A 15,828-nucleotide genomic window follows, 5' to 3' on the forward strand; every position below is an offset into this window, starting at 1 on the left:
CTTGGCCCACTGGTCTGTCCTTTCTCTTTGCAGATCCTCACTGCCCTCGAGCAGACCAGCACTCCCACCCAGCTTGGTGTTGTCTGCAGGACGTGCAGACATTTCACATGCAGCAACCCACAGGGTCCATTGTCTGCCTCAATCTTCCTGTTCCTTGCTTTGTGGAAACACCCTTGGGGAACCAGCTTCCCCCTTCCTGCCCTGGGGCACCACCCTGTCCTCATGGCTGAGGTCCCAGCAGGAGGAAGAAGAGAGGCAGTGGTCCCAGGAGACCATTCCTCACTGGGGCACACTTTAAGCAGGTGCTGCAGAGAGGGAATAGTGAAGGGATGGAAGTGCATGAAAAAAAATTAAATTTTCTTCCCTCTTCACCTTATTAAAATTTCCTGAGCTAATGTTTCATCCCTCAGGCTTTTCAACACTCCTTTTCTGATGTTCTTAGTCTTCCCACTAGCTAAACCCCTGTCTATCTGCTGGCACGTTGCAGATTGATGGCCCATCTTTTTGTAGTTGCTCATACTGAGGAAAAAACTCAGTTTGCTGAAAGATGCTTAATTGAAAGATATTTAACTGAGTTTTGCGGAAAAAGCCCCTATTCTGAACAATACTGCTGGAATGATAAGGCTTGCATTTATTACAGAAGATATAAGGGCAGATAAGCAGGCCAGACATGTTTCCTGCAGCCTGGCTGCTGTATTAAAATATGATGAAAAAGCCCCTCAACAGGCATCACAAAAGCCACTGGACAACCTTATGTAAAAAGGAAATTCTGTCTTTGCTCTAAAAATTCACTAAATGATCCCTTGATCACTCTTGCTTCAGGTAGGCTGGTGAAGCCAGCAGTGCTTCTGAACTCCTGGGCCCAGGTGGATGTGTCCTGGAAATACCCTGGTTTCCACAGGAAGGAAGGGCAGTGGGGACCCCTGTGCCACCATCCAGCTGCTGTCCCATTGTCACAGCAGGGAACAGAACACTTTAGTGCAGCACAGCCTGCTCCACCAGGTAACAATGAATCCAGCCACAAAATGAAAGGATGACTCTGGAGCTTTGTGTTTTTAAGTTTTAACCCTGCTGTGCTTGTCCTCTGCCAAACCATCTGCACAAGTGTGTTCACTCCATCCCTTCACCATGTCTGTATGATAGAAATAATTTACACTTAGTATTTTTAAATGCACAATTACACATCTACAAATTACTTCAATTTTAAAATAACAGATTGCATGCAGTTTTGGCTTATCTCTTCAATCTTTCTTAATAAACAAAATAAGCCAGGGACCATTTGCTAGCCCTGAGGCAAAGTGGCACAGCACAGCTCACATCCATACAGTTGAACTCTATTTCTGTCCCTGTGCACTGTGGCTGAGTGAAAACCAACCACTGGGAACAGACTTTGGCCTGTGGTGTTCCCCAGATGGTGCTGGGGTGTTCAGTTCATATAATTCACAGCCTATGCCATTGATTTATGAGTGTCTTAGACAAGGCCCTTCCTGTGCTCATGAAAAATAGGAGCATCTCTAGCCTGGTCACACTAGCTTGAACTGTAGGACATCATTAGTTTAGCCCTGGAAGTCCACTTTTAAACATTTTCTTTATTAGCTAAAATGGCATCTACTACATCTGTCAGAGGAGCTGAGAGGTAAGCTGCCCCTCAGTTCTCCAGGTTTGTTGCTGCAGTCTAACCTGCCTGCTGGCTTCATCTGTTCATTAATAGTAATTTCTATCTCTCTGTGTTAGAAGTCTTCTGAGGGCTGACAGGAAAAACAAGTCATCCTGCAAGCAGTTGAATTAATTGGTCTTTTCCCATGTATGAAGCATTCATTATAAGGCTCTTTCTCTCTTCATTCAGTTATTTAATATGGGCTGAACTCCGACTGTAACCTCTCCCTCTGTACAGGCACTAATGGTGTCTGTTTTCTGTTCCTATTGCTATGAAACCCATGGGAAATAAAGGCCTTTGCAACTGCTACCTGCTACTGTCTCCTAACTGTCCAGAATACAGGGGGATTGTACTTGATTCATTATCAGCACTAGGCTACCATGACACTTACGACTCCTTAATTTCATCCAGTTTGCTATTCTTCTAAACTTAATGTAGGAGAACCTCCCAAAGTGCTCCTGTACATATGTTGTGGTTTAAGCCCAGATGACAATTAAGCATCCTACAGCTACTGGCTCACTCCTCCCCTTTCCTGGTAGGGTGGGGAGGAGCAAATATAACAAAAAGCCTGTGGGTACAGACAAGGACAGGGAGGAATCACTCACTAATTACAGTCATGGGCAAAACAGTCTCGACTGGAGGAAAAAAAGATCAATTTAATTTGTTACCAATCAAATCAGAGCAGAACTCTGAGATGTAAAATCAGATCTGTAAAACTGCATCTTTAAAATAGGTGTAAAATCTGCACCCTTCTCAAATCAGACTCAGTCTCAGACTCAGATCACCTTGCTCCTTGTTCCTCTACCTCATCTCCCCAGCAGTGCATGGGTATGGGGAATAGAGGTTGCATTTACTTCATCACACATTGTCTCTGCTGCCCCTTCCTCCTCAGGTGGAGGACACCTCACTGTCTTCACCTGCTCCAGCACAGAGTCCCTTCCATGGGAGAGAGTCCTCCATGAATTTCTCCAGTTGGAGTTTTCCCCATAGGCTGCAGCTCCTCATCAACTGCTCCAGCATGGGTCCCTTCCAAGGGGTGCAATCCTTCAAGAACAGACTGTCCTAATGCAGGCTTCCCATGGAGTTACAGCCTTCTTTGGACACAGGCACCTTGCTAGCACGAGGTCCTTCATGAGCTGCAGGTTTGTATCTGCACCACTGCAATCCTCCATGGGTTCACCATGATTCTTGCTCCTGAAGGACTCTGAACAACCTTTGGCCCTCCCCCCTTGCATAAGCAGAACCATTCAAGAATAACAGGAACACAAGAACCTGCAGAGGAACATTCTGTGTGTGGACAGGCTGCTTCACTCTGAGCTCTCTGGACTTCAAAAGCCACGCACTACACCACAACTGCAGGACAACAGGAAATGTTAGCAAGTGCCATGGCTGCTGGTGTGAGGCTGCTCTCCTGCCCCCTCAGCAGATTCTTTCCTGCTTTCTTCTGAATCATCACCAACAGCTGCTCATGTCTTCATGCACTGTCCTGCTTGGCAGCCCTGCTTAGCTTATTCCAGCCAAGGAGTTCCATCCTGAACTTGGGGTATTTTTCTTTCTTTTATCTTTCTTTTTAATCAGACACACTTTATTTTGCAAAGGTTATTGTAAAAACACTGCAGATCCCAGCAAGAAAGTCACCAAGTGCTAGCAGATTTGTTGTACATCACAATGGTGTCTGATGTTTTGAGAAGCAAGCATTTGCTACATCTGAATGGGATCAGCAGGCAGGGGGGAGGCCTCAGGCACACAGTTAGGTTCCCAGGGCAGTGGCACTCCAGCTTCCTTAAGGACACTCGGGAGTTCTGGGCATAAGGTTTCCCTCTTCTCCCCCACACAGGCTCAACTAGGAGACCCCTGAGGGCAGCAGCAGCCCCTCAACTCACACCAAGGCTGGGTGCTGCCAGGAGGAGTCAGGTCTTTTTTAGGTGTCATTCTGTCCTCTTTGAGTGAAGACTGGCACATCTTCATCATGTCTAATGAAGGCAGCTCCTCTGCAGAGGTGTCCCTGTACCCTCCAAATGACAGTGGCTCCTGGACTGCCACCATTACCAGTGACACCAGCTGCTCTTCACAGGCAACTCTTCTGGAGGGAGCAGACATGGCTGATGACACCAGCATCCAGCCTGGCCTGGGGCATCCCAGGACAAACGTGGTGGAGCAGCCTGGCCCAGTGTTTTGGGTTAGTGCAGTGATGTTTTGGAAGGAGAGGTCACAGGAAAAGCTCCTGTGAGAAGCTGCTGGAAGCTCCCTTGGTTCCAATCCCTGCCCTGACTCTGCCCAAGGCCGAGCAGATATGGGAAGTTGGATGCACCTCTGTGAGCAACATATTCAAGAAAGGGAAATGAAAATACAGAAAATATGAAAAAAGAGACCTGAAAAAGCAGAGGGTGGGAGGAGGTGAGAGGGTGATGCCAGAGAAAAGACACCAAGGTCAGTGAGGAAGGAGAAAAGAAACAAGGGAAAGGTGTCTGAGCAGAGATTTCCCTGCAGCCCGTGGTGAGATGGCAGCTGTGCCCCTGCAGCCTGCAGAGCAGCACTGTGGAGCAGTCCCTGATGGAGCACAGTGGGGTAAATGTGGATTTGTGGCCCCTAAAGCATCACAGGTGGGGCAGATGTGGATCTGCATCCATGGAGGACCCTGTGGCAGAGGAGGTGACAGCTCCTGAAGCAGCCGTGACTCTGTGCACAGCCCAGGCTGGAGCAGTCTGTGCCTGAGGGACTAAGCTGATGAGAGGAACTCATGTCAAAGGGGTTCATGAAGGACTCTCTCTCATGAGAGGGACCCCACGTTGGAGCAGGGAATGAAGGTGAGGAGTCCTCGTCCTGAGGAAGAAAGAGCAGCAGAAACTGTGTGGAGAACTGACCCAGAACCTTCACTGCCCATCCCCTGTGCCCTGAGGGGGAGGCAGCAGGGAAGTGATCCAGGCCCAGGAAGAAGGGAGTGGTGGGGGAACTTTCTCCCTGTGGATTCAATTAGTTTTTTTCTACCCAAGTTGAATCTGTCTGGTTTTGCCCATTGCCATAATTATGAAATGCAAATCTCCCTATCCTTGTCTCAATTAATGAGCCTTAAGGTGGATTTTCTCCTCCCTGTCCCACAGTGGGTGTGGGGAGTGAGTGAGTGGAAGCCTGGTTGATACCAGCTGGGCCAAACCCCTGACACTCAGCTGCTCTCCCACCCAGTGAGGAAGAATTGCTCAGCTGCCTTGAGCCTGATACTATGCAGCAGCACCAGCAAGAGCCTGAGAGTCACCAGGGTGCTCCCACTTCACCTCTAGAGGTGTTCAGTGTACACTCCAGTGACACAGAGACACCTTTCCCATACCACAAAGGCCAAGAGACCTCGGAGGGCACCATCCCAGAAATTAAACTGCTGCGGGAACTGGGTCTGCTCGATGATGTGGATGAGGCACAGAATGTTCCAGCCTCAGCTCCTCCAACATCCCAGCCACCAAAAAAGGGTGATGTAGTTTTGGTTCCTATCGTGCAAGACCTGCCCTTCCTGGATGAGGCTGTGAGAATGGAACTTGAGGCCCACATTGTCAAAATCAAGATACAGAAGCGCCATGGGCTGCACATGAGCATGCTGCAGTGTGAGCAGTGTCTTTGAAGACATTTTGAGATAAAAAGCCTCTCACAGCCTTTCCCTCCCCAGAGGCACCATGGGTGGCCCTGGCACTGCCTCTTCCAGCACTGGAAGTGGCACCCTCGGGCCTGGAAGTCATTGGAACAGGTGCCTGAGCTTGTGCTAGGGCTGCAGCGTCCAGTCCACTCTGGGACAGCAGCTTTCCTGGGTGCTGCCATGTGAGACCCGACAGGTCGAGCAGGCAGTTCATGGGCTCTCAAAGGGGCAGCATGGGCCAGGACCTGGGATTTGTCCCTTCCCAGTGAGGGGCCAGAGGTTTTTCATGGCCCTGCATTGGGCCAGGTCTGGGGATGGGTTGGGCTGGCCTTGGCCCAGCTGTGCTGAACTTGGTCCAACCCTTGGTGGCTGTTGTCCAGTGTTGAGGTGACTGTCACCTCCCACGGTTCAGCTCAGCTTGGGGAGGGTCAGTTGCCCCGCTGGTCGTTGCATCACAAATGTGGCCATAGGGACTGCTGGCAACACCAGAGGTGGTGAAGGACTCGGGCCATGTCGTGCTTGCATCACAGTCACGGGTGGGGTATGAAATTTGCGCTTTGCCTGCAAGATGCCAGGAGAAGAGGGAGGCTCATGAGCTGGGAAGCAAGGGGGCTGCTGGCTGGGTCTGGCTGCTCCTCCTCAAGCCTCTCCTCAAGGGCACGTTTCAGGCACCTCTGCCATGCCCAGGGAAGTGAGCTGGTTCCCCAGCTCAGCAGCCTTCGTCACCTTCTTTGCCTTCCTGGGGTTGCTGGTGGTGATGGTGGTGGTTGGCTACTGCCTCGTTGTGATGGTGGCCAAGGCCCAGGTAGGAGTCAGCGCTGGTGCTGAGCCCTGGCTGGCAGGGTGGGGGTCAGCAGGGGCCCAGCAGCAGCCCCAGGGCTGGGCTGGAGTGGCCCTGCCTGGCAGGGGAGGCCATTTCCCAGCCCAGCCCTGGACAGCTTGGGCCAGGAGGCTGGGGGCAGGCACAGGGCTGGCCCTGGCGGGCTCGGGTTCTTTGCTGGTGCCTCGGAGGCTCCTGGGGATGTTCCCCTCTCACCCGCTGCTTTCCCTGCCTGTGTAGGATGGGAGGCCAAAGGATCAACAGTGCAGGGACAACAAGGGGAAGGCCAGAGCTGAGCAGCCCTGGGGCAAAGGCCATCTGCTGGGACTGCTTCCTCTGCCTGAAGACTTTGCCTTCCTGGACCCTTCGGAGCCCTTGAAGACTCAGTAAGTGACTCCATTCCCCCTGGGGCATCACAGTCCTCACTGGTGTCCCCTCACCAAGAGAGATCCCACTCATGCTTCCCTCTGTCCCTTTGCAGTGACCCCACACACCTGGAGATGGATGGTGTCCATGAAATAGTCCATGAGTTCAACAGGACCATCGAGGACCTAATAAGACACCTGAAGATGTGAGGGAATGGGGACAGGCATGAGGATCATGGCTCAGGGCAATGGCTTTGGGAGGGCATGAGGAAATTGATGGGTCTAAAACATGAGGAATGATGCCCTCACAGAGGCAGTGACCTCCATGGTGCAGAGCTGACAGCGTGTCCTCCTTTTCCTAGGGCAGAGAGAGATGCTGTGCCCTGCAGGCAGAGAGGGGGCCTCAGGCACACACTGGGTGGGTCCCCATGGCAATGATGCTGTCTGCTGCCTCCTCCGGGGCAGGAAGGAGAGCCCCAGGGTACTCAGGAGGACTGGGCTTAATCTTCCCTTCCTCTTCTCATACAGGTCCAACTGCAAGACACCTGAGGGCAGCAACATCTCATTGACTCACATTATGACCAGTGAAATCAGGTCCTCTTCAAATGTCCTTCAGTCCCCTTCAGAAGAGCTCCCCACTTCCACCATGACAAGTGAAGGCAGCTCCTCTGCAGAGGTGTCTCTGCCCCCTCTGAATGATGATGACTCCTGGACTACCATCACAGACAGTGACACCAGCTGCTCTTCACGGGTCTCTCTGTCCTCTTTGAGAGAAGAATGCCACACTTCCATCCTGACTAGTGAAGACAGCTTCTCTACAGAGCCATCTCTGGCCCCTCTGAATGATGACTGCTGGACTGCTGCCATCAGAGGGACTGATATTACCTGCTCTTCAAGTGTCATTCTGTCCTCTTCGAGAGAAGACTGCCACATTTCCATCATGTCTAATGAAGGCAGCTCCTCTGCAGAGGTGCCTCTGTACCTTCCAAATGACAGTGGCTCCTGGACTACCATCATTACCAGTGACACCAGCTGCTCTTCACAGGCAACTCTTCTGAAGGGAGCAGACATGGCTGATGACACCAGCATCCAGCTTGGCCTGGGGCATCCCAGGACCAACTTGGTAGAACAGCCTGGCCCAGATACTCTCCCACCCAGAGAGGAAGAATTGCTCAGCTGCCTTGAGCCTGATACTATGCAGCAGCACCAGCAAGAGCCTGAGATTCACCAGGGTGCTCCCACTTCACCTCTAGAGGTGTTCAGTGTACACTCCAGTGACACAGAGACACCTTTCCCATACCACAAAGGCCAAGAGACCTCGGAGGGCACCATCCCAGAAATTAAACTGCTGCGGGAACTGGGTCTGCTCGATGATGTGGATGAGGCACAGAATGTTCCAGCCTCAGCTCCTCCAACATCCCAGCCACCAAAAAAGGGTGATGTAGTTTTGGTTCCTATCGTGCAAGACCTGCCCTTCCTGGATGAGACTGTGAGAATGGAACTTGAGGCCCACATTGTCAAAATCAAGATACAGAAGCGCCATGGGCTGCACATGAGCATGCTGCAGTGTGAGCAGTGTCTTTGAAGACATTTTGAGATAAAAAGCCTCTCACAGCCTTTCCCTCCCCAGAGGCACCATGGGTGGCCCTGGCACTGCCTCTTCCAGCACTGGAAGTGGCACCCTCGGGCCTGGAAGTCATTGGAACAGGTGCCTGAGCTTGTGCTAGGGCTGCAGCGTCCAGTCCACTCTGGGACAGCAGCCTTCCTGGGAGAGGCACAAGAGATGCCTCAGGAGGATGGGGAGACCTGAAGGACTGAAAATGCCTGCAGCTGTGCAGCCAGCAAGAAGACCCAGTCAGGTACTGAAAGGAAGGAGCAAGGCCCAGAGATACAAGGACATGTGCATGGTCCTTCCCCTTCTGGCCAGGCAGGGCATGCACCACCACAAAATGAGGGAATTCCCCAAGGGCAGACAAGGTAGGTGTCTGAGAACTCCAGCATCTACTAAAAGGGACATGAGGCCACTGGAGCTGCTACACCAGGGAGAAGAGTGTCCCTGTGGGAGAAGCAGAACAGTCCCTGGAACGCAAGAGCAACTCCAGTGAGGATATGGGAACAGATGAATTGGCATCAGACTTGGCAGCTCCTCCAAGCAGGTATAGGCCCAGTGAGCAGCTGATCCCCTCCTGGCCCTACCAAGAGCATGCTCCTAATAATCATGTGTCTCTTCAATTATGTTTGAGGTAGTCTTTTTTTTCCTGGGCAGGAGCAGTGGCTTTATCCCTGGTTACTTCTCATCCCTCAATTACACAGCCAAGGTGGGAAGCAGCTCTGTTGGTTGTTTTTTGTGGAGAGGACCACAAGGACTCACTACCATGTCCCTGAGGATGGGGACCTAGAGGTCCCCTGCACACCACAGCTGTTGCAGGTCCTTCAAGGTAGCGAGTCACAGAGCACAATAAAATTTGGTGTACACGATGGGACAGGGAAGATGGAGGCCCCAGCACCTGTTCTGCCTGGACTAGGACAGGCAGTGACTCTGGGAATAGCAGATGAAGGACTCTGTGGGCACCACTCTCCTCCTACTGTGGTACAGAGTAGGTTTGACTCCTCAAAAATTCACACCTCTTCCTTTCAAGGGAGGTCAGGGCTTGGCATGGAGGTGAGCCATGGCAATCACAACCCTGAGCTCTGGGAACCCTACATGCCCAAGAACACACTCAAGTGAGAAAAAGGTTGAGGAAGAGGATGTGAGCAGGAACTCCTAGCAGGCAGAAAAGGGTAGTGAGAGTCATCAGAGAGTGTGATCTAAAAGCTCTTCAGGTTCCCCTAAAGTGTTTAAATTACAGAAGGCTGGTATGAACCAACCAAACTCAACCAGGGCTACCTAGAGCCAGTTCACCTGAACTCTCTCCAAACAATTTCTGAGTATCTCCAAGGATGGAGGCTGCAGATCCTGCCTGAGAAACCTGTGCCAGTGCTTGGTCATCTGCACAGTGAAATTGTTTCCTGATGTTCAGAGGTAATCTCCCATGTTTCAGTTTGTGCCCTTTGCCTCAAGTTACTGGGCACCACCAAAAAGACCCTGGCTCTATCTTCTTTGCATCATCCCTTTAGGCATTTATATAAATTAATAAGATGCCCATTCAGCTTTCTTGTCTCTAGGTTGAACAGTCCCACATTTCTCAGCCTTTCCTGTATGTGAGATGCTCAAGTCCCTTCATCATCTTAGTGGTCCTTTGTTAGGTTCTGCCTAGGATGTCCATGTGTCTCTTACATTGAGGAGTACAGAACTGGACTCAGGAGTAGTGGTAGTGCTAAGAGGTAAAGGATCACCTCTCTTGACTGCTGGCAATATATTGTCTAATGCAGGCCAGGATGCCATGAGCCTTCTCTGTTGCAGAGGGCACACTCATGGTTCACGTTCCACTTGGTGTACACCAGGATCCCACAGTCCTTTTCTGCAGAGCTGCTTTCCAATGGCCCCCAGCATATTCTAGTGCATGGGGTTGGCCATCCAGGACCAACCCCATGCAGGAATTTGCACTTCTCCTTGTTGAACTTCATGTGGTTCCCATCAGCCTGAATGTTTATCCTCTTCACTTTCCAATATCCATACAAGTAATTCTATGCTCCAAGTGGAGTGTCCTTTGATAATGACGTAAGTCAGAGAGCAATTGTTCTGCCTTTCTTTCAACACATGAATTTTCTAGCTGCTGTTCTTCCTGTTCTCTCTTCCTTCCCCAGGGGTGCATCTAGTTTCTGTGTGCATGGGGTTTTCCTTGGCCACATTTTGTAGTAGAAACACTGCAGGGATGTCCTGTGTGGGAGGGGGTGAGGGGCTGCCCTGCGTTGATGTAAATGCAGCATTTTCTTTTGCTGGCTTTGAATGAACACCTTTGAATTAACACCTTCCAGTCCTCTTGAGAACAGCTTCAGTCCTCTCCTGTGAGCCATGGAGCAGCTCTCTGCAGGCCATGCAAGGTGGAGCAGAGCCTTTTGGGCCATGTAGCTGGTAAGAGCCTTGCTGGGGGAACCTGAGGGCTTCTGCCACACGTCAGTGCTGCCTCATGGGAGGGATGCTTTGGCATCAGCTAACACAGGGCATACAGAGCCATGTTTCTGCCAGGAAGCTGCCCTCGGTGAGGGAGGAAGCATGAAATGTGTGACACTGGACCATTCAAATGGCTGGAGGTGTTCTTGGACATGTGTTTCACAGCCAAGAATAAGGGGAGTAGTAAACAGATGTTCCACCTGCTGCAATGCTCTGCTGCCTGGTGCCTTGCAGGGGTGGGGTTAAAGTTTGCTGAGAACAAGGATACCTTGTCCCTGCAGCCACCTCCCCTCCACGTCCCCCTCAGATGGGAAAATCTAAATCTAAATCTCCCCTGGCACCACTTGAGGCCATTTCCTCTTGTTCTTTCTCATGTTACTTGGGAGAAGAGATCAACACCAATGGGTGCCCCAGTCTTTACCCATCATGGTCTTCATGCTGGAAGTTGAGTACCGTGCACCCCAACCAGCACCTCCATCTCCAATTTGGGCCCAAACTGACTACCTGCCCCTGGGGCATCTCTGGGCAGAGCCAGGGTCAGGCCTGGCCTGGAGTGGGAGTGTAACAATCCCTGCCTGAGCTGGACCAGTGACCCTACATACATTTAGTACAAAGACTTCTGAAAATGTTTGCTTTTGGGAATGAACAAGGAAACATCCAGCTCCACAAATTTCATTATTCTTAGTAAGGGGTGGAAAAAGGCTTTACAGACCTCATTCCTGAAGCTTCAGTGTATTTTGTGGCTCCTTAGATGTGATACAGTCCTTGTGTGTCTGAAGAGGAAGGAGCAAAGGCTGCATATCACAGAATGTCTTTGGTTGGAAGAGACCTTCAAGATCATCCAGTCCAACCTTTGACCAACTCTGTAAGCTCACCACTAAACCATGTCCCTAAGAACCAGGTCCCCATGCTGTTTAAATATCTCCAGGGATGATGACTCCACCACTGCCCTGGGCAGACTATTCCAACGTTTGACAACCCTTTCAGTGAAAAAATATTTTCTAATGTCCAGCTCAAACCTGGGAGTACAGGAAGCCAATCACCTCCCTATTCCTGCTGGTCACAGTGTTTCTAATACAAGCCAGGATGCCATTGGCCCCTCTTGGCCACCTGCACACACTGCTGACTCATATTTAGTCGACTGTCAACCAATCCCCCCAGGTCCCTTTCCAACATGCAGCTTTCTAACCACACATCCCCAAGTCTGTAGCTAACCATGGGGTTATGACCCAAGTGCAGGGGCTAACCTGCACAGCACAGACAGCTGTGTAACTGGGACTTGGAGGGGAAGAGGTAGCAGTGCCCATGAGGATTGTAGCATGGTGTTTCTCATTTGTCTTACCTCATTTCACATGGATGAATGCAATGGAAATGTGCTGGAGGATTGATGGGAACACAAGCAAAGTTCTTAAGAGTGTGAAATAAAATGCAAAGTCCTAACAGGCCAGAAGAATTGTGTTGTGCAGTCTTTATTTTCCCATTTACAAAACTGAGGATCAGTGTAGGAACCCACATGTAATAATTTTAGATCTCCTTTTTCTTTAAGGGGTTTTCTAGATAAATAGCAATGGCTCCTTGCTCAAGGCAAAGTTGGAGTTTATGTTGCCTCATGCAAAGAAAACGTGAGGAGCCTGAGGCAACCTCCTATTACTCACTGCAGGCAGGGAAGGGGAAGGATGGTCTGAAGCGTGTGCCACTGGGATAACAGGAAGGCAAGCTGGAGCAGGCATTAGAGGCAGCACTGCTTGGGAAGAAGGGAAATGAGCTCAGTGCAGAGAAAACATGTGCTTTCTCAGAGCAGTTCAGCTTCTCACATTACAGTAATACAGAAGTTCCTACCCCAGCCTAAATTGCCCTTTCCAGGCAGGAGCCAGGGTGAGAACATGGCTTCAGAAAGCAGAATGGAACCACAGAAGCTGGCTGAGGATTCTCACCTCCAGTCTCCAAGGACACAATTCCCAGCAATACCAGAAAGCTTCACTGCCTTGTTCTCAATGCTCAGTTCTCCTCGATATACTCCACAAGCAGCCTGAGTCCAAAGGAACCTCACATATGAAAGAGACTTTGTTGGTTGCTGACTTGCAGTGGGCCATGTGACACAGGCCTGGAGCAAATCAGTAAATTCAGAAGCCAGACTAATGTATAAAGAGAGAATTTTCTCTTGAGAAGGCAAGGGTGGGGCAGAGGACATGGTAATTACATGTTCTTCATGAGCACTTGCTTTTCTTCTTTGCCCAAAGGAGCTTTAGAGAATGCATTCCTATTTGTGTATCTTGTTTGCACTGCCTTTCCCCACCACAAGAAATACTCCAGTTAAGAAGGATTGTTTTTCTTTCAAGGTAATTTAATAGTATTGGGGGAGTAACAGAATCCATGGTTGGTGGAGGATGATCTGGGACCTTCTTCTGGAAGCCCTGAAAGAGTTGACTGCAGCACCAACAGCTCAATGTGGGAGCCCTACTGAGTCACACATTGTTAGGGGGGATGCTCTCCTCTTTTTTCTTCCCCTCTAAGCTCTTCAGCTTTACTACCTCTGAGAAGGCACAGAGAGGAGGACTTGGAAGTTGAGTGCAGGATCCATACTCTGCTGAAAGACTGCTCCTAATGAGGTGTAGGGACATGTAGAGAGAAGGATGACAGTAATGGATGGTGGTTTTTTCTGTTGAGTAAAAAAGCAAGAGAACTTGCTACAGCCTTTACCTGTCATCTTGGCAATGAGCAAGCATGTCCTTGCTCCTCACGGGCCTGAAGTTGTTATAATCACAGAGCCCTGAATCATCATTTGGCACCACCTGCCTTGCCTCAGGTAGCAGTGAAACAGTGTGGCTAAACACGAACAGTGTGAGCTCCATCCCCACCAGGACCTGCTGGTTTAGAAACATTGGATGACTCAGGTCTGCTTGTAGGATTTCAGCAGAACATGGTGCATGGAAGGCAGGGAGGTAGCAGGAAAAGCTGCCAAAGGAAAAGCTACGACGTGCAGCTTTTGCATAACAGAGGGAACAGGCCAGATGCACGTTGCACAATGCTGAAGAAACCCACCTCCTCAGTAATAAGCAGCAGACTCAAAGGCCCTCAGTGTTTGGATGTGATTTTCCCATAGACATGTTTTTACAGCTGTGGTTAATGTGTGACTAATCCTTACTGAGGAGTAACCACACAACCACTCCTAAGAGCTCTGCAAGCGTAGAGAGCTGCGCTTCGGCAGCAAGGGGGTTGTCTGGAAGTAGAAATGGTAACATCTGAAAAGAATACTTAAACCAACAACACTTTTGAGCAGGGCCCTAATCACTGATGCCATGCCCAAGAAACTTACAGCTAGGCTCCAGCTGACATATATAACAAAAAAGACAAACCACCTCCCAAGAACAATAAACAGTTCAAAGGCTTCTGTTTCAGGTGGCTGCTATCAAACATTAACAGCAGTATTTGAGCAGGAAGAGCAGAATCAACCAACATTTTCAAGAGCATATGCAAACTGCCTTTTCCTCCACTAGTACATTAACAGCAATAATAATAATGCCACATTTTCTCTCTGTGTAAAAGGTAGGTAATGTAGCTCGAAAACAACCATATTTTTCTCCAGTGCCACCCTGAGAGCAATGAAACTCCAAGAAAACCTTCTTGATCCACCACTCTGCATCATGAAGACTGAACACTCACCTGCTCAAGTTATGCATAAAGTCACCTTCAGGCCTGGATGTAGTGAATGGGAAAGGACTTATTCCTCCATCAGCAGGGCTGTGTGCTGCATGTGGCTGCGTGTACAGTCCTGCTCACTTTGTGTGACCATACCTGAGAGCTGGCCAAACCCTCATGTCCACTCAGAGCTGGGCTGTGAAGGTCTCTGACCATAAAGAATGGATGATTACGATGATTTCTGCTTGCTAGCATAGGTAGCTTTCCAGATATCCTCCAGGTATGGATGGATAAGTAATTACATGGACTCCACTCATCCACTCATTCGACTGACATACATGCAAATGTTCCTTTTTTTGTATCTGTGGAGTGTTCTGAAAAGATATTGTTCTATGGCCTTTTGAAATCGCTTCAGCCATAATTCCAGTTGGTTTGGGTTTGTTCCACAATGAGAATATCTTAAGTTTTACCACTTTGAAGCTTTTCTCAGCTAAGGTTTTGCATGGGAAGTCTGGGTGTATCTGTTAGATTAACACAAAACCTACATGATTCCTTTAGGTCACAGGCTGGCTGGTCTCCTGGCATCCAGCACATCACCTGAGCAGTGCAACAGCAGGTTCAGGAACAGCATGTGCTCATACTTAGGGAGCCACAGGAGCCCCAAGCACCTTCCAGAGGAGCAGCCCCTTACTCTCTACCTACTAATTCTCTAATGGGAGCCAGGAGCTACTGCCTTGCAGAAAAGAAAGGTATCACCAGCATCATAACTTGGTCAGAAGCTGCATTTCTCAGCTACTCATGTGTTTCTGCTGGCATTCAAACCCTCTTCTTTCAGAAACAGATGCAACCTGTTTTACCACCCATGGCAAACAGCTATGCAGTCAACATGAGTTCCCAGGAGTTTTGAGGGACAAATGCTGTGGTGGCATCAGCAGAAGTTTCTTTCATGGGGTCCCTTCCTCGATGCCCCCCTACCCCCCCAAACACATTTTAATCATCTCCTGCAGCAACACGTTAGAAGGGGGGATCCAGCTGGCTCCTGCCTATCACTACCAGACATAAAGCAGGGGGGACAGGTTTTGACAGTGTATTTTTTGAAGTTTGCTTTTGTTTGGTGTTTTGTTTTTTGTAGTTGTTTTTTGTTTGGTTGTTTTTGTTTTTTTAATGCATATTGCTTAGAAATAGCATTGCATACCACAGGTACACGACCACTCTTTGAGGATCCCTGGACTGGTGGCTGTCTCGGTGTAGTGGTCAGGACGAACCAAAAACAAGTGACCAATTTTGTTCTCTGCTGTTCTCACAGAGGAAGATAAAAAGAATAAGGAAGAAAAAACTTGGAAAACTGGAAATTAAAACTGGAACAGGCTTACTAGAACAGGGAAAAGGCAGTAATACATGGGAGAAGGAACACATATACAAATATATACAGATACACACACAACCTGGTCTCGATGCAGGCAGGGATGGGTGCCTGAGGGCCCCTTGCAGCAGGGCCGACTCAGGAGAGGGCTCCAGGGCTCTTCCCAGCACCCGATGGATGTGGATGGATCTGGAGAGCAGGTGGGGAGCTGGGGGTAAAGGAGCTCAGGAGAACATCAGGTGTTATCAGTCCTAGAAACACACACTGTCTGAGAAACTTGCTGTTAATTTCAGCAAGTGCAACTACTT

The 15,828-nt window shown here is 49.7% G+C and overlaps 1 protein-coding gene and 1 long non-coding RNA gene across 4 annotated transcripts; one reads left to right on the forward strand and one right to left on the reverse strand.

Moving 5' to 3' along the window:
• Positions 1-5,848: 5,848 nt before the first annotated feature.
• Positions 5,849-8,696, forward strand: LOC139795567 (uncharacterized). The gene is made up of 4 exons (XM_071742495.1): positions 5,849-6,084; positions 6,340-6,485; positions 6,581-6,670; positions 6,993-8,696. Exons 1-4 carry the CDS (start codon positions 5,959-5,961, stop codon positions 8,047-8,049), a joined length of 1,419 nt encoding a protein of 472 aa, XP_071598596.1. The 5' UTR covers positions 5,849-5,958; the 3' UTR covers positions 8,050-8,696.
• A 3,275-nt stretch (positions 8,697-11,971) lies between these two features.
• LOC139795568 (uncharacterized) lies at positions 11,972-14,484 on the reverse strand. 3 transcript variants are annotated; one of them, XR_011725578.1, is made up of 3 exons: positions 14,314-14,484; positions 13,219-13,382; positions 11,972-13,119 (listed from the first exon to the last, which is right to left on the reverse strand). It is a non-coding gene; the product is annotated as an uncharacterized lncRNA (long non-coding RNA). The 3 variants fall into 3 exon arrangements; XR_011725579.1 differs by lacking the exon at positions 14,314-14,484 and adding an exon at positions 13,561-14,077; XR_011725577.1 differs by lacking the exon at positions 14,314-14,484 and having other exon boundaries at positions 13,219-14,091.
• Positions 14,485-15,828: the final 1,344 nt, after the last annotated feature.

This window comes from Heliangelus exortis, chromosome 3, assembly GCF_036169615.1.
Source record: "Heliangelus exortis chromosome 3, bHelExo1.hap1, whole genome shotgun sequence".
In the NCBI taxonomy this organism is placed as follows: Eukaryota; Metazoa; Chordata; class Aves; order Apodiformes; family Trochilidae; genus Heliangelus; species Heliangelus exortis.

Coding starts and splice junctions, on each gene's coding strand:
- LOC139795567 (XM_071742495.1), top strand. CDS start 5,959: ATGCCCAGGGAAGTGAGCTGGTTCCCCAGCTCAGCAGCCTTCGTCACC. Junction 6,085..6,339: donor TGATGGTGGCCAAGGCCCAG/GTAGGAGTCAGC, acceptor CTGCCTGTGTAG/GATGGGAGGCCAAAGGATCA. Junction 6,671..6,992: donor CTAATAAGACACCTGAAGAT/GTGAGGGAATGG, acceptor CTTCTCATACAG/GTCCAACTGCAAGACACCTG.